General features: G+C 39.7%; 1 protein-coding gene across 1 annotated transcript in view; it reads right to left on the bottom strand.

The window, feature by feature from the left end:
- Positions 1-10,641, bottom strand: part of sugt1.S (SGT1 homolog, MIS12 kinetochore complex assembly cochaperone S homeolog) — a 43,867-nt gene extending 33,226 nt beyond the window's left edge. Inside the window, exons 1-3 of the mRNA XM_041584349.1 lie at positions 10,370-10,641; positions 3,582-3,630; positions 2,432-2,522 (exon numbers count right to left, since the gene is read on the bottom strand). Of these exons, the coding sequence (XP_041440283.1) occupies positions 2,432-2,522; positions 3,582-3,630; positions 10,370-10,401 (172 nt within the window). The 5' untranslated portion in view covers positions 10,402-10,641. The remainder of the gene's footprint in view (positions 1-2,431; positions 2,523-3,581; positions 3,631-10,369) is intronic.
- Between the last annotated feature and the right edge of the window lie 8,855 nt (positions 10,642-19,496).

Here is a 19,496-nt window from a genome sequence, read left to right on the forward strand (position 1 = left end):
TGCAGTGTTTTGCCCATAAACTCCAATGGGTGAAAAAAAAAATGTTGCGCGTCAAAACAAATGCATTTCAGTGAATTGTCACCCTTTTGCACAAATTTTGGGCGAAACTGGTCAGATTTGCCTATCACTAATCCTAACTATGATATATAGGGGTGGTTCACCTTTAAGTTAACTTTTATTATGTTAAAGAATGGCCAATTCTAAGCAACTTTTCAGCTGGTCTTCAGTATTTAGAGTTTCTAGGTTTTTAATTAGTTGCGATTTTCTTCTGGCTCTTTCCAGCTTTCAAACTGGGGTCAGGACAGGACAAATGCTTTGTATGGCTTAATATGTATTGTTATTGCTACTTTTTATTAGTCATCTTTCTATACAGACACTCTTCTATTCATATTCCAGTCTCTTATTCAGATCAATGCATGGTTGCTAGGATAATTTGGACCCTAGCCACCAGATTGCTGAATTTGCAAACTGGAGAGCTGCTGAATACAAAGCTAAATAACTCAAAAAACACAAATAAAAATGAAAACCATATGCAAGTTGTCTCAGAATATCACTCTCTATATCATACTAAAAGTTACTTTAAAGGTGAACAACCACTTTATTCCTTATTAGAGGCAAAACGATCTTATTTGGTTTATTTAATGTTTAATTTTTTTTTAGTAGACAAAGTATCGGAATTACAGAAAGACCACTTAATCTGAAAAACCACAGATCCTGAGCATTCTGGAAAACAGGCCCCATACCTGTATATACAGTAGTGTTATTAAAGGAAAACTATACCCCCAAAACGAATACTTAAGTGGCATATTAATGAATTTGACCAAACTGGTATATATTTATTTAAAGGAACAGTAACACTAAAGTTTAGAGTAATGAAAATATCATGTACTGTTGCCCTGCACTGGTAAAACTGATGTGTTTGCTACTTGAAACACTACTATAGTTCATATAAACAAGCTGCTGTTGAGCAATGGCGGAAATTGAAAAACGGCTATTTGGCACAGGTTAACTAATGGATAACAGATAACACCATTAGACAGACAGAGCTTAGCTGCTATCTGCTGTGTAACCTGAGCTTTTTCTCCTTTGAATAGCTACCCCCATTGCTACACAGCAGCTTATTTATATAAACAATAGTAGTGCTTCTTAAGCAAACACATCAGTTTTACCAGTGCAGAGCAACACTACATTATATTTTCATTACTTTAAAAGACTTTTATTTTTTGAGGTTACTGTTCCTTTAAGTAAATTTTGCCTTTTTACATCTCTTGCCTTGAACCACCATGATGGTCTGTGTGTTGTCTCAGAGATCACCAGAAATAATGCAACTCTATAGGGCAGATTTACTAAGTTTCGAGTGAATTTTCGAAGTACAAAAAGTTAGAATTTTGAAATAATTTTTTGGATACTTCGACCATCGAATAGGATACTACGACTTTGAATTTACTTCGACTCGAAGTAAAAATCGCTCAAATATTTGACCATTCGATAATCAAAGTAGTCTCTTTAAAAAAACTTTGACTTCAATACTTTGCCAAATGAAACCTGCCGAATTGCTATGTTAGCCTATGGGGACCTTCTACAAACTTTTTCTAAGTCTTTACACATCAAATAAAAACCCTTCGATCGTACGTTAAAATCAAATGATTTTCATAAGATAGTAGGATTGACAAATTCGGTGAAAAAACTTCGAATTAGATATTCAAATTTTTTCAATTTGATGGTCGAATTTCGAAGTTTTTTGTACTTCGAAATTCGACCCTTGATAGATCTGCCCCTAAGTGTAACAGGAAGAAATATGGAAGCAAAAGAGAGAACTCTGTTAATTGGCTCATGTGACCAAACATGTATGTTTTGTTTGTGTGCACCGTGAATCCTAGGATCCCAGGGTGCAGCCTTTATTTTTTTACCCAATGGACATACTACTAAATAAGTACAGTATATTATTATGAAAATGGTTTATTTACATGAAGCAGGATTTTACATATGAGCTGTTTTATAGAGACCTACATTGTTAGGGGGGTATAGTTTTCCTTTAAGAAATTAATGGTTTATGCTAATCAGTGGGTGTTTCAATACATCATACAGTGGACTATCTTTGGGCAATAACTATTATAAGCTCTGCTCTCCTTAAAATCAAAGCACAGTGTAAAGTTAGAACCCTTTGGTTAATGGGTAATGGCATATGGAGCAACAAGTGGATCTATGCACAAAAACAGTTTTTTGCCACCTGTCACCAAGCTGTGTGTTAAAGAAAGGGTGTTTCTCATTAAAGAACATAAAAAGCAGTGACAGACATTTTTTGACAGACATTGTTTTACACTTGGTTGGCAGCAGTTGTCAGAATTCCATGCGTGCCATTAGCCTTAAAGCACTATATAATCTTGTATAATTTCAACAAATGAGCAGAAAATCAATTGAAGGCAGTTACCATTGTAATTTTGGAGAAGTATGTGGGCATAAGCTCTTTGGCAATAATATTCTGCACAGTCAGATTTCTCTTCTATGGCCTTTGTCAACTCCTATAAATTAAAAGAGTTACATTCATTATTTATGTTATCATGTAATACATTTAAACCAATTTCATTCCAAAGTTTCAATATCACTTTTCTATTTAGTTTAGAAAGCAGACTGTTCACATTGTCATGTACCTGAACTGTGACATATGTAAAAGATTTTATAGACAGGATATCCGAAAGGTAAATTGTGCCCTACATGTGGATCTTTGGTGACATCTAGATAACAGCAACATTGTACACTTACAATTATATCACCCTTCAATATAAGTAAAGATACCAGTGAAATGGTTATTGTTAATTTTAATACAGCAATCTGTTTTCTTTCAGTGTAATGTAATGCAGTTACAGTGTAACATGCCATGGTAGATAGGGAACAGAGATTTTCAGGATGTGGAGGAGGTGGGTCTTATGTGTTCAAAGAGTCTGGCTTAGGCTGAGCTGAATGGGTTTGAGGGTGTGGCCAAGTGGGAAATTAAGCTTGCAATCTTGTTATTGATGTCCTTCATTGCCAAGGAATGAGATATCTGTGGCCATTCCCTCATACAGTATGTCATAGCACTTGGGCTAGGCCTTCATATATAAGCACTATAGTTTTAAGCCTTCTTGCAGTGCCATGTATTGCTAGTAAACACACAGCACTACATCCAAAGAAAAAGCCAGTGCTGACAGCCAGGTGGTTAATTTAAAAAAATGGGGACATTTTGAGAGGTCTATAATAAACAGGATATATGCCGAAACAAACTTCTCATTTAGCTATAGAAGGCAGTGATTCTTGAAACCATAATCCAGCTAAAGCGTTACAGGCATGGTTTGCTCTCATTCAAACAAGCTCTAACTTATAATGCTGCATATTATAACGGCCAATCACATGCCATGAACCATTTCAGCGGGTCTAGAGTATATTAGGGACTATTCAAATTCTAATGGTTCTAATACCATCATATTTCAATAGCAATTTCTAAAGAATGCTTCATTTAGGGTGAGATTTGTGAAAGCTCACTTAACTTGTACGGATTTATTTTGTGTATGTAAATTAAGCATACATTCCAAAGCAAAACTTACCTCTAGGGACTTCTGTAGATCTGCACCAATAGAACTGTCAGGAAAGGATCTAAATAAGCACAAAAAATAAACAGGTGAGAAAAAAGATAACACTTCTCCAAATAATAATTTTTACTATAAAAAAATGCATTGAAACTGTCACACAGATAAGTAAATTTAGTTTACATATTACCAAACTTCCACCCAACTGCACCTGGCTGCTCCCTGACATGTTTTAATGTCAATTTTCACAACTAAAACATTCTTTGCCAACATCCCTCTGAGATATGTATTTACTAATGTAGCAGACTTTAACAGTTTAGTGTGCATCTGCCTAATTAAACGGTTACTGGGAGACAGCAGGGAGAAAACAAATTATCTCCCCGTCAGCTTACAGAGGACGCGAAAGATGGACGCGTGGAACTTCGCTGGAAGAATCTGAGCCAAGGGGTAAGTATGGAGTATGGGGCATTTCCCCCGGGGAGGGTAGTTAGCCTGGGGGGGGGAGGGAGGTCTACCTGGGTTGGGGGGTACAGGGTTTTTTCCCCACAGGTTGATTATTCCTTTAAAGTGTATGTAAACTTGTAAACCTTAAAGGAGAACTAAAGCTTAATTAAAGAAGTAGGCTAGATGTGTACATTTTGTTTTGGGCTTCTGTACCAGCCCAAGGCAACCACAGCCCTTTAACAGTAAAGATCTATGTAGCCAAAGATGCCTTAGTAGCTCTATTCTGCTGATTCACAATTGAGCTTAGGGACCCAATCACAACATACATTACACATAGAATATACATTTCACAATATAATGTTGATTAGTAATTAAAACAGATAATTGCTACATGGCAGCACAGAAACCAGTGCAATTAGCATCAGAATTTAATAATCAGCCTTGTATCACCAGCTTATATTACAGACAAACCTCATTTTCTGCTTGATAATTTGCAAAGACCCCTAAGCTTAGCTTCTCAACAGCTGCTCAGAGCCCACTGAGCATGTGAATGTGGCAGACACTTTCCAAGATGGTGACCCCCTGTGACAAGTTTGAAGTCTTGGACCATTGTTGCTATTGAAAAGCTAAAATTTTAGGCTGGTCCAAAAAGTTCAGTATATAAAAAATGGCATGTTAGTCATATTCATTTCTAGGGTTTAATTCTCCTTTAAAAAAGAGAGGGGAAGGTCATCCAAGGTTTCTTTACCGTGCAGAACAACATCAGAACAATTCTTTATATTCCTTCTGAATGTACATATCCACTTAGTCTATTTTTCCTTTCTATTGCTCGCAGCTGGGGACATTTCCCCAAACCCTGGCCCTTACCCCATCCCAGTTATATCACGAGCTCCTTCTCTTCCAACAGTACAGAACTCTTATTCCTATACCCAAAAACCCAGTTAATCTTTCCTGTTTACTCTGGAATGCCAGATCTGTTTGCAAAAAACTCACAGCTATACACAACCATTTCATTGCAAATTCCTTTCACCTACTCGCACTTACTGAAACCTGGCTTTCTCCTACTGACTCTGCTTCACCTGGTGCCCTGTCCTATGGGTGCCTATACCTTACTGGAGGTGGGGTAGGTTTGCTTCTCTCTCCCCGCTGTACTTTTAAAGTTCTTTCACCTGTTCCTTCCCTATTATTCTCCTCATTTGAGGTTCATTGCATTAGGCTCTTTTCTCCTGTTTCACTCTGCATTGCTGTCATATATATCGACCGCCAGGACCAACTGCACAATTTCTGGACAACTTTGCTTCCTGGCTACCTTACTTTCTTTCATCTAACATCCCATCCATCATATTAGGTGACTTTAAAGGGGACCCGTCACCCAAAAAAATTATTCAAAATCCTATTTTATCACATTAGTCAATCAAATTGAACTTTAATTACACTATATAAATTATTGGAATCTTGTTTCCTTCAGTCTGGGAATTCATAATTACAGCAAGCAGGCAGCAGCCATTTTTGTGGATACTGTTATTAAGACAAGCCTTGAATCATCTCAGAATCGTGTTTGTGCACCAGAATAGGGGACCCAATGTCCATTTCCATGCCCTGGCTACACAATTAAATGATTAAGAGAACAGGGGAATGTGAGGAGAGCAGTGACATGTAGGAAGTGCTGAATGGAAAGTGAAAGTAATTGTCTGCCCCGCCTCTATGCCACTGGCATAGAGGAGGGGCAGACAATATTTGATTGACAGCTGAGATGTTTAAATGAGCTTACAACAGCTATGAATGCTTTAATAAAAAATAGAAATTGGATTTCATGTTTAGTTTGAAAAGGACTTTTATTATACAGATTTTTGTGTCTGGGTGACAGGTCCACTTTAATATACCCGTTAACAACATTAAAGGACCAGTAACATCAAAATATTTTTTACAAAAATTAGTTAGAATACAACAAAAAAAACCTACCAAGACAAATTAAATTTTAAAATAGCAAAGCATTTATTAAGAAATAACTTACCGAAACTCCACTTCCTGTCCTCTACAGAAAAGGCGACACGGCGACCATCCATACTGCAGCGCTCGATTTCTTCTCCCTGGCTATTCACTGATAGTGTGTCCTCTGCCCGATCTGCTTCTCCAGCTCTCGGTGCCGATACCTCTTCCAGCGCTTCAAGTACATTATCCGTCCTTCGCTACAGTCAGTTAGCGGTGCCTGTTCTACTTCTATTTGCTGCTAGAGGAGGAGTTGATGCTTGTGGTTCTCATACTGGTTCTGCTGGGACAAGTTTCCATTCTTATTCTGTAGGATGGGACTGATGGAGCTGACTGAGGGCACATTGGTCGTCGCACACTCCATCAGCCTGCAGCCGGTCCCTGCTCTTCACGCGAATATCCCCAGGGCCCTGTGTTTGTATGTGTATCAGCGCGATGTACGACCCCGCCGTGCTCCTGCCGACCCCGCCGCCTTGTATGGGTCTTTGGTGGAAGATCAGCGCGGGAAGCGGGGCATCAGCAGGTCCCCATCCTCTTCTTCCTCTGCCGCCGTTCGTCCTGCATGATCTCCTCTGCTGAGCCTAATGGACCGATACAGGTGCCGCGCTCACTAGTGACCGTCATGCAAGTCATCTGCAGCTGCTTCAACTTAGTAGCTCCATGCGATGCGCTGGACAGCTGTTTGTGCAAACCCTGCGCTCTCGCAGGAATTGGTATCGGCACCGGTTCGGCTCCCCCTGCAGACTGCACGTTGGTGTCCGCACGCTTTTGTTTGGAATCGATCTTGCATTCCTGTCCAGCTGGAACCCAAGCGCATCGCATGGAGATGACTTGCATGACGGTCACTAGTGAGCGCGGCACCTGTATCGGTCCATTAGGCTCAGCAGAGGAGCAGAGGAGATCATGCAGGACGAACGGCGGGCAGAGGAAGAAGAGGATGGGGACCTGCTGATGCCCCGCTTCCCGCGCTGATCCTCCACCAAAGACCCATACAAGGCGGCGGGGTCGGCAGGAGCACGGCGGGGTCGTACATCGCGCTGATACACATACAAACACAGGGCCCTGGGATATTCGCGTGAAGAGCAGGGACCGGCTGCAGGCTGATGGAGTGTGCGACGACCAATGTGCCCTCAGTCAGCTCCATCAGTCCCATCCTACAGAATAAGAATGGAAACTTGTCCCAGCAGAACCAGTATGAGAACCACAAGCATCAACTCCTCCTCTAGCAGCAAATAGAAGTAGAACAGGCACCGCTAACTGACTGTAGCGAAGGACGGATAATGTACTTGAAGCGCTGGAAGAGGTATCGGCACCGAGAGCTGGAGAAGCAGATCGGGCAGAGGACACACTGTCAGTGAATAGCCAGGGAGAAGAAATCGAGCGCTGCAGTATGGATGGTCGCCGTGTCGCCTTTTCTGTAGAGGACAGGAAGTGGAGTTTCGGTAAGTTATTTCTTAATAAATGCTTTGCTATTTTAAAATTTAATTTGTCTTGGTAGGTTTTTTTTGTTGTATTCTAACTAATTTTTGTAAAAAAAATTTTGATGTTACTGGTCCTTTAACAACTCTTCTGTCTCTAAACTTCTTTCAGTAACCTCCTCCCTAGGCTTATCTTTGTGCTCAGACTCCCCCTCTCACTCCAATGGTAATGCTCTGATCTCATATTTACCAGACTCTGTTCAACCACCAATTTTACTAACTCACCATTTCCCCTCTCTGGTCACATTATGCTCACATTCAACTCTCACTAACTCCCTCCTCATCCCCTGCTATTCCCCAAACAAGTACTTACCGTGACTTGCAAGCTGTAGACGTGTCACTTCTCTCATCTTCCTTTGACTCTCTTCACTCTAATATCTCAGCCATCTCTTGTCCTAATGTGGCTACCTCTGTCTACTACAGAACTCTCACCACTGCCCTAAATGAGCTTGCTCCTATAAAAACTAAACGTGCTAGACCCAAACCACTTCAACCTTGGCATACTGCTCATACAAAAGCGCTCCAAAGACATTCACGTGCACTTGAGCGTCGCTGGCGCAAATCCCACTCAGAATCAGACTTTTGGAGCTACAAATCTGCCCTGCGCTCCTATAACACCAGCCTCTTCCAAGCCAAACAAACATACTTTACTTCACTCATTAACTCCCTTTCTAAAAAAAACCAGCACAACTTTTTTCCACCTTTAACACTCTCCTTTCCCCTTCTCCACCCCCTCTGTGCACATCTGTCTCTGTTCAAGATATTGCTGAGCACTTCAAAAACAAAATTGACGCTATCAGAAGGGACATTACACTACTCAACCCCCCTAGACTTCCACCACCCTCCCTCCCCAGTCTCTCCTGTGCTCCTTCACCCCGGTCACTGATGAGGAAGTCTCAAAGCTTTTGGCCTCTTCTCACCTTACCACCTGCCTGCTTGATCGAATTTCCTCATAACTTCTCCGCAATACCAGTTCTTGTCTAATCAAAGCCTTAACTCATCTATTTAATCTGTCGCTCTCAAATGGACTGTTTCCTTCTCAAGTAAAACATGCTCTTGTCACCATTCTGAAAAAACCCTCTCTTGATCCCTCCAACCTGGACAACCTCCGACCTATCTCTCTGCTACCTTTCATCTCTAAACTACTTGAGCGCCTAGTCTACAACTGACTAACCTCATTCCTCTCTGACAATAACCTACTGGACCCCCTACAATCTGGTTTTAAGCCACAACACTCCACTGAAACTGCCCTGACCCAACTAACTAGTCACCTTTTAACCACTAAAGCCAACAATCATTTCTCACTACTAATACTGCTTGAACTCTCAGCTGCATTTGACACTGTAGATCACCCTCTCCTCCTCCAGTCCCTCCATTCACCTGGCCTTCGTGACACAGCCCTGTCCTGGTTCTCTTCTTACATCACCAATCGTTCCTTCAGTGTCTCCTACAACGGAGTAGCATCTTCTCCCCTATCTCTTTCTGTTGGGGTTCCTCAAGGCTCTGTCCTGGGACCCTTACTATTCTCCCTCTATACTTATTATTCTCCACTACCACCTCTATGCTGACGATACTCAGATCTATCTCTCCTCTCCTGATCCCAACCCAGAACTCCTAACTCGCGTCTCCTCCTGCCTGTCCACTATCTCTACCTGGATGTAGCAACCTAAAATTAAACCTCTCTAAAACTGAAACGGTTCTCTTTCCTCCGACTAACACCAGTAACATCCTAGAATATCCATCATAGCTAACAATTCCACTATCACCCCCTCTCCCCAGGCCCGGTGCCTTGGAGTTATCCTAGATTCTGCACTATCCTTCACTCCTCATATCCAGTCACTTATTAAATCATGCCACCTAAGGAACATATCCAAAATACGATCATTTATCACCCAAGATGCTTCCAAAATTCTTATTCACTCTCTCGTCATATCAGGTCTAGTAACTCTCTTTTAATTGGCCTTCCCTGCCATAGACTGTCACCTCTCCAGTCCATAATGAACACTGCCGCGAGACTTATACACCTCAGCAACCGCTCCTCCTCTGCCATGCTGCACTGGCTTCTACTACTTTTCAGAATTAAATTCAAATTAATGACTCTGCCATTCAAAGCACTTCATAACTCTGCCGCACCATACATCTCTGAATTCATCTCTATATACTCACCCAACCGCTTACTACGCTCCTTTACTGACCTGCTACTCAACTCTTCTCTCATTACCTCCTCACATGCTCGCATTCAAGACTTTGTAAGGGCTGCACCCCTCCTCTGGAACTCTCTCTCACCCAACCTTTCTGCTTTCAAGAAATCTCTAAAAAACGCACTTCTTTCGAGAAGCCTACCCTTACTCTGCTTAACCACCAAACGCAATACCACATACAGTACCACATTTCTCACCCACTCCCAATCTTGCCCTCTCCCACACCTTGTGTATTACTCCCTTCCCTTTAGCGTGTAAGCTCTTTCTACATAGGGCCTTCCTCACCTTTTGTACCAGTATTGATTGTGATGTATTTAACTCCATATGTTCTATGTATATAATTCATGTGATTTAGTTGTATAATCACACTAACTTTACAGTGCTACGCAATATGTTTGTACTATATAAATACATGTTAATAATAAAAATAAATAATATATCTCTTGAAACAGTGTCAAGAAGGAACTGACCAGCAGGGGGAGACATGTAGTAAGTGAGTCCTAAATGAGCTCTTGAATTTCTTAATGCTCTTGCATTTGAGCCCCCACCCCAGAGACATAAATGATCCCTACAGTGATGTGTATAGTAATAGCACTATAGAAACAAATATACACCTACATACACAAACCCCTTAAACATTAAGACCAGACAGATTATTGAAAACACACATACAACCCGTGTAAAATATACTCACAATGCAGGGGGCCCAGTTCCAGCTTCTGTCATGATGTTAAAGTATTAGGAGCGAACTCTTTATTTTGATCCTTGAGCTACTCTTGATGGCACTGTATTACAGAGAAAGAAATGTTTTGGTTAAGTACCAACTTGATACTCATTACATGTTTCAAAATGTCATTATCACTTAATATTACTACAGTACTTTAGTATTCATCTGTTTGAAAAAAAAAATACTTGAGGCAGTGTATCCCCATCCACAAGCTTAGTGCCCACTTATGTCTAGTACAGCTCTTTGCAGGTTATGCCACTGAAACACATCTAGTGCAAGACGTGGAAACTGCAAAAAAAAAAAAATCACTTGTTTGCAATGTAACTCTTTAAATGTCACAAAATATACATACATATAATCTTTGTTAAAAAAAATTCTAAATGACAACAAAAGTTGTAAACAGGAAAAATATTAAAACAAAAAAAAAAAACCTCTCACAATGCTAGTCACATAAGCAGAAGGATGGAACTACGGTAGCTAGCAATTATAAAAAATTAAATGAAACCCACAAACTAATTAGTCTGTGCATAAATCATCAAATAAGGAAAAGAACTGATCTACTAAGGGGCAGATTTATCAAGGGTCAAATTGAAAATTTGAATTCAACATCCGAATTCACATTTTTCAGTTTTATTATGGTCAAAACTGTCAAATTCGACTAGGGAGCTATTCGAATTCAGTTCGAGTTTCTCAAAAAATTTGAATTCTATTTTCGAGATTTATCATACTCTGGCACTTTAAGAACCTAAAACCTGCCAAATTGCTGTTTAAGTCAATGGGAGACGTTCAGGGATCAATTCTGAGTTGTTTGCAGCCTTCCTGACATTCAAATTTTTTTCTGAGAAAAAAATCTGGAATTGAGTTTTTAAAATCGAATTGAATTTGATTCGAGTTTTCAAGGCCATCCTATTCAACCGAGTTTAAAAAAATTTAATATTTATAATAAATTTTGATTGGTCAAATTTCAAGTTCATGGGAGTTTTAAAAAAAACTCAAATTAATTCGAAATTTAACCCTTGATAAATGTGCCTCTAAATGTCCAATCAGATTATATAGATTATTAAAAGGACATTTACCTAAAATATAAAAACATTATCAATCCCGACAAATAGCACAAGAATTAGCAAACCATGGGCGTGTGATATTTAGCAACTGTGTAAATGAGCCCTCCTGTATCCATGTTAGGTCTTAAATACAGGGATTTGGATACTTCTTGTGTTCACAGACACTCCAAAGAAGCTGGGGCATCCAAGGGGACAATTGGTGACATTTTATGACTTACTTCTTGGGGGGGGGGGGTGGCAAGGTGCAAAACAACTTGCACAAAATGTTGTGTTTTTTTCACACCACACAAAAATGTCTGCTGGACATTACAAGAGAATAAGCAATACCACAGCTGGCTACAACACATCATCCTGCAAGCTTTGCGCTCTTTGTTCAGAAGCAGTTGCTTCTGTTACTATTAGTTGACTACATCTGAGAAGTTTTGCCACTAATTTTGTTGCCATGCCAGCTGCAATGTGATGCCTCTTAGGATACATACACGCTGAAGATTTTCTGCATTTGAAATGCACGTGCAAAGAGTGCTGTCCTTGAGCACAACCTGAATCCCTGCCAAATGGAGTTCACAAAATGTTGGCCCAGAGAGCTGCCAATCAGCATTTATAGAGCCAATACCATAGACTGATGGCAATTAAAATAATTTCTGTAAGACTAAGGGTATGGCTGAGGGTATTTTCCCTGCTAATCTATTACATTGATTAGAGCCGTACAATTTTCATTCCAAAAGATGGAATAGTTATTAATCTGCCCATGTAAAAGGCAAGTTTGAATAATCATGCATTGTATATGCTAAAATATAACTCAAAATTGACAGAAAAAACACCATTGGGTAGCACAAGTGCAATAAAAATCAATTTGACAGTCACAGTTGGCTGCTGGAAAGTTTGGCATTGACTATAATACATATTAGGACAATGAAGGACTGGGTAATATAGAGCATTTTGTTGCTGTTGCAGAATACTCAGAACTGCCCCTATATTAACTTGAATGGCAAGTTTCTGGGCCCACAGAGTGCACAAGCAGGTCAGGCAGCTGTTGTATTTCTAAATGCCAATTGTCGGGCCCTTTACAGGCCCAAGGAACTTCCATTCAATTAAATCGAAGGGTGATTTTGCAAATTAGAAATACAAGAGACTTTATCCCCCCCCACTAACACAAAACAAACATTACTGGCTAACATACACCAAACATTGTCTCCATGGATACTCATAACTGTGAGAGACCTTATCCTTAACCCTTTCAGTGTCTGGGTTGTTTCATCAAACTGTACAAATGCAGTGCTGCTTAAATCCACTGAAGCATTTTTCACTATGATACTTTATGCAGGTGTCACTAGGGTACCAAGTACTTATAAAATTAGAACAATGGCAAAAAAAAAGTAAAAAAAACATAGGTTACTTCCACTGTAACCATTTTAGAAACATTTATGTTAACCATACCTCCCAACATTTTGGAAATAGAAAGAGGGACAAAAAGATTTGCCGCGTGGATCGCTGCAAATTTTTACCACGCCCATTTTTATGGACACACCCCCTAATTACCATGTCAATTTTACTAAATTTGGCAAGTTATGAAAGTTTGAACACATTTCTGTGTTTTTTCTGTGTTTTTTTATGATGGTGAATTGCCCTTTAAGCTGCACGTCAAAGTTTCCCCAAGAGACCTACTTATCTTAAATTGTTACAATTGCTTATTTTTTTATCATAAATTGTTACAAAAGTATCTAAGTGCACCTGCACATTATTTGGGCTCTCTGCCAAAAAAAACAATTAAGTTAGAAACTTTTTCTGGCTGTTCTGGCTGTTCAGTGCAGGAGATCAAAGAAAAAGTCCGGTTTGAGCTGTCAAAATAGTGACTGTCCAGAGAAAAACGGGACTGTATCCATTTTCATGCCGATATTCCCTCTCTGTAGCTGGCTTAGTGTGCCCTTGGACTGATGCATTGTCAAGGCAAAGGGAGCATACATCAATAATTCATTCATAGAGTTGTCAAATACTTGAAATGACAGAGAATTTCAAGCTGAAAGTGTAATTAAAAGCATAGGGTAATGACACACAGAACCAGGGTCGGACTGGGGGGCCCGGGGCTGCTGTCCAGGGCCCCCCTACTGACTCCCCCCTGCTGCGCCGGCGTGCAGCTGCGCCACTGAGCATGTGCGCCCACTATGGTTTTCAGGCAGGTGCGGAAGGAAGGAGCCTGCAAATCTAGGTGCGAATCTGGGCCTGGGCCGGCTGGGCCCACAAGAGCAGGGGGCCCACCGGGTTTTTTTCCCAGTGTCCTATCGGCCCAGTATGACCCTGCACAGAACTACTAGTAGCAGCTTCTTGTTGGGGCTACAAAATGCCAAAAATACCCTGCCATAGACAATACTGAGAATTTCCTCTGCCAAAACACACATAGTGTAGCTGTGACAAGTAGCTGTTACTGTTACTCTATGTCTCATTGCCCTTAATCTTAAGCTTACATTACATTTCATTTTTACAACAGTTCCCCTTTAAATCCACCAGATGTCACTGCTTTCTGCTATTCATTTTGCATTGAAAGTAAATGTAATAAATATTTAAGTGGTGCTTGCCTGCTTCATTTGTATTAGTTTGGGGATACATTTTCATCTCTGTTAAAGGATCTCTTATCTGGAAAATTCCAGGTCTGAAGCATTGAGATAATATATCCTTTATACAGCGCTAACATATTCCACAGCATTGATGCATCATTCAATCATCAGTTCCTGCCCCAGTGAGGTTTATAATCTAAGGTCCCTATCACATTCACACACTCTAGGGTCAATTTGATCAGGAAAGTTAATCTGCCTGTATGTTTTTGATATGTTGGAAGAAACCCACACAGACACTGTGATCTGCATGTAAACTTGCAGATTGTGTCCTGGCTAGAAATCCTGGAGCCCAGCGCAACAAGGCAGCAGTGTTAACACACTGTTCTGATGACAATGATTCAGCTATCCCAGTGGAGCGCTATGATTGGCTCCCTGAAACTCAATGCACCAGCAGTTATCTAGATCCACACTCAAATTCACTTTCTGGCATTTACAATTCTCTCTCCTGTTAACCCACTGAAAGTCTTTCAACACCTTGTTTATGTCTTTGTCACATAAATTCATATTTAAAATATTAACCGATTCTTATAATTTTTATTGCAGCTATAATTTGTTTTAATTTAAAAAAATTACAAAAATTTTACGCAACCTAGAATTGTATGGAAAATATTGGAACCCTTGAATTACCACCAGGTCAAGCCTGAAAGTAATGCCATAGTTCCCTATAGTTACACATATATGTGGCAGTTGTAAAGCTTGCAGACATATTATCATTATCAATATAAAATTACATCCCTCTACCATAAAGGGAAAATATACCCTCATTTACCCCCATTTTGACATGAACTCATTCAATTTGGCTTATGTAGATAAGGTGCATAAACACATTCTGAAGTTCTAAAAAAAAAGATTGTTTTTTTTATAGGAACATACTTGAAGTAAAGAAGTTAACAGTAATAAAGAAAAGGTATTTAAAAACTACAAGGGGACATATGAATATAAATACTATAATAAATGTTGTAAAACTGCAATCCGGAAGGCAAAAATAGGAAATGTGAATGTGTTAAATCAGTTCTTTTCTTCAGTATATACAATAGAATAGTTAGATTTCCTAGACCCACCTCATAACTGCACTGTTGGCTCACCTCAAACTAGTCAGTGGCTGACTCAAGATGTGATTCATAAAGCTTTACTAAAAATTAATGTGAACAAGGTGCCAGGGCCGGATGGAATACACCCATGGATTAGTTAGTTTTAGACCGGCCTCTACTTCTTATTTTCTCAGATTTGCTTTTTCATCTGGTATGGTACCTATGGATTGGAGGAAAGCTAATTCCTATTTTTAAAGGGGACCCGTCACCCAAACAAAATGATCCAAATCCTATTTTATCATATTAGTCAAGCAAAATGAACTTTAATTACACTGTATAAATTATTTGAATATTGTTTCCATCAGTCTGGGAACTCATAATTATAGCAACCAGGAAGGAGCCATTTTGTGGACACTGTTATTAAGGCAAGTCTTGTATCATCTCAGAATCTTGTTTGTGCACCAGGGGACAGGGACCCAATGTCCATCCATATGCCCTGGTTACACAATTAAATCGTTAAGAGAGCTGGGGGAATGTAGGGAGAGCGGTGATATCTAGGAAGTGCTGAAAGGAAAGTGAAAGTAATTGCTTGCCCCGCCTCTATGCCTAGGCATAGAGGCGGGGTAGCAATACTTGATTGACTGCTGATATTTTTAAATGAGTTTACAACAGCTATGAATGCTTTAATAAAAAAAAGAAATTGGATTTCATATTTAATTTAAGAAGGGCTTTTATTATGCAGATTTTTATGTCTGGGTGACGAGTCCACTTTAAAAAGGGATTAAGAGCCTGGCAATTACAGGCCAGTAAATTTGACACCAGTAGGCTTGTTCAGGGATCACATTCAAAATGTTGGTCCTGGTGAATGGCATTATGAGCATTATGAGCAGTAATCAGTATGGCTTTATGAAGGATAGGTCATGTCAGAGAAATTTGATTGCTAATTATGAGGTGAGTAAGAGGCTGGACAGCAGGGGGGGAGCAGTAGATGTGATCTATTTTGGATTTTGCCAAAGCCAGAGATACTGTGCCCCACAAACGACTGCTTTCTAAACTAAGGTTTGTTGGGCTTAATGAGGAGTAAGGTTTTTAGTGGGGTCCCAGAGGGCTCTGTATTGGATCCATTTTTATTAGGGGAGGGTATTGTAAGTAATGTATCAGTGTTTGCAGATGACACAAAACTATCCAGCCCAATAAATTCCATCCAGGATATGACACCCTTGCAACAGGATCGTGACAAACTGCCAATCTGGGCATCTGAGTGGCAGATTCAATGTTGATAAATGTAAAGTCATGCACCTGGGATGTAAAAATATGCACTTATGTAACTTATACCCTTAATGGGACTTCACTAGGCAAATCCATAATGGAAAACTTGGCTGTAGCAAGCAATGCCAGTGAGTCTTAAACTGTATTAGAATGGGCATAGATTTGCGGAAGGGGTTATTTTTTCACTGTACAGAGCACTGGTACAGTCCCATCTAGAATATGCCGTACAGTTTTGGTCTCCATCACTCAAACAGGACATTATTGTATTAGAGAGGGTACAGAGAAGGGCAACAAAGCGGTATGGAAAATCTTAGCTATGAGGAAAGACTGGCCAAATTGGGGATGTTCAAGCTGGAGAAGAGGGGTTATATGATAACTATGTATATATATATAAGGGGATCATATAATAATCTCTCTAATGCTTTATTCACCAGTAGGTCTTTCCAGCTGACACGTGGGCTCCCGTTCCGATTAGAAGAAAGGAGGTTCCTCCTAAATATTGTAAAGGTTTTTTTTTTTACAATGAAAACTGTTAAGTTGTGGAATTCTCTCCCTGAATCAGTAGTGATAGCTGATACATTAGATAGCTTTAAGAAGGGGCTGGATGGCTTTTAAGCAAATGAGGAAATATGGAAGATAGCGCATAGCACAAGACTTGACATCCCTCTGCTGTCTATAGTGGGTGGGGGCAAAGATTCTCTGGAAAGCAGAGGGTTTCAAGTCCTCAAATCTATCACTGCACAACACAACAGAACAAGGTGTGTGTGTGTGTGTGGGGGGGGGGTTTGCTTTTCACAGCGAACCCTATCCAGTGGCTTATGAGCAATTTACAGCTTACAACCCCTTGGATGTTGCTCTCAGATGCATTAGCCTCAGAGCAGGTGCTTATTGTTTAATTCCTGGCTTGTAGTCAAGTTTTGGTTGCATAAATACCAGATGCACTGACAAATAGAGTCTCCTGTAGGCTGCCAGTCACTTATTTTGCACCACCCAGCAACATTGTTTATGCTTGTGTTACTCTTTTAACATCTGAATGACGGGTAAAGAAAGTTGGGGACTCCGACTTAACATTGAAAGCCTAAAGGAGGTGGAGAAATTGACCCTACAAAAATCTAGTATACTAGAGGGGTAGTGTGCAAAGTCCAAACACATTGTCATTTGCACATTTGTTTTCACCTTGTCTCACACTTTGCAAAATACAAAAAGATCAAAATCCTTAAAAAATATTTAAACTCGCTCAGGGTTCTTCTCTGGAAAGCAATTTACATACATTTTCTATTTTTAGATATTTGCATATTTAGACTGCTAATACCAGGATTTTGGCTCAGAGAGTTAGCAAACAGAGTGTTTACTGAATACACGAAGTGCACAGAAAGAGCACAGAAATATGGGTCTCTGACACTCTCGATTTTCAAAAAGAGCTGCTGAGCTAAGGCTGCCTAGCGGTATAACAATGTCAAAGTGTGCTTAAACAATTTTACATATAAAATGTAAATTGTATAATAGCCCAGAGGAGCATTCTGAATAATTTTACATTCATTTTAATGAGTTTAGATCCTCTTTAAAACAAAGAGAATTCTACAAACTGCTGTTGGAGCATGCTGGAGATTTAAGAAAATGACAAACAAGAGCATCACAGCAAAACCATTGATACATTACATTAAAAGAGTAGTTCACCTTCATATTAACTTTTTACAATGATGAAGACAGAGATATTATACAACACTTTGCTTATCAAGGTGCACAGGTCCAAGTCACCTTAGCAAACAGACAGTAGTTTGAATGAGCGACTAGAAGATGAATAGGGAACATAGGAAAAGAAAGACAAGTCATAAAAAATAACTATAAAAGTGTAGACTCGGATCAATAAAGACATCAGCTGCTGGGGACAGTGACTCCAATTTGAAAGCTGAAAGAGGATGTAGCAAGTAAAAAATGAAGACTAATAAAAAATAAAAGATCAATTAAAAATGTTACTAGCCATTCTATAACATGGTAAAAGTTAACTTAAAGGTGAACTACCCCTTTATGTGCTTTTAGACTTGTGAAGCCTATACTAGCTTTCTGTAGGGGTGACTTAGATAAACTCTTATTAAAGAGGGAGATAAAATGAACTATAAACAATACATTCATATTGACTCAACACCCAGTATGTTGGCATGTTGTATACATTATTATGTACATTCTTTAATAACCATAACCAGGCAGCTTTGATTGGTCAGAAGAACACACACAAATGACTGGTTGCTATGGGTTTCTAGAGGTGGGGAAACTTCAGCCTTTTTTATTATATAATCCAAATTGAAATAGGCAGATTATTGTATCTGTGAGTTACCATGGCAGCTGTGTCATACTGGTCATACTGGGCAGCAAACTAGAAAATGAGGTTCAATGTTGATAAATGCAAGGTTATGCACTTTGGCAGAAATAATATAAATGCAAGTTATATACTAAATGGCAGTGTGTTGGGAGTTTCCTTAAATTAGAAGGATCTAGGGGTTTTGTAGATAACAAGTTGTCTAATTCTGGGCAGTGTCATTCTGTGGCTACTAAAGCAAATAAAGTTCTGTCTTGCATAAAAAAGGGCATTAACACAAAGGGTGAAAAAATAAATATGCCTCTTTATAGATCCCTGGTAAGGCCTCATCTGCAGTATGCAGTGCAGTTTTGGACTCCAGTCCTTAAGAGGGATATAAATGAGCCGGAGAGAGCTGGAGAGGTGGCAACCCTACCTAGCAACCATGCACTGGTTTGAATAAGAGACTGGAAAATGAATAGGAGAGGTCCTGAATAGAAACACGAGTAATAAAAAGCAACAATATCAGTACATTTGTAGCCTTACAGAGCATTTTTTTAGATGGGGTCAGTGTACCCCATTTGAAAGCTGGAAAGAGTCAGAAGAAGAAGGCAAATAATTCAAAAACTGCCATTATAGCCATTCTATAACATACTAAAAGTTCAATTAAAGGTGAACCACCCCTTTAAGATATACGTCATGCCCAGATGATGCCTGTGAAGATGGTGAAACACATGTTCAAGTAGTGTAACTCTTGTATGGGGGTGGGGCTAGGAGGTCGTGGGGTCCGTGCTTTCATTTTGCCCCATCCCTTGAAGTCTG

This window comes from Xenopus laevis, chromosome 2S (genome assembly GCF_017654675.1).
Source record: "Xenopus laevis strain J_2021 chromosome 2S, Xenopus_laevis_v10.1, whole genome shotgun sequence".
Lineage (NCBI taxonomy): Eukaryota > Metazoa > Chordata > Amphibia > Anura > Pipidae > Xenopus > Xenopus laevis.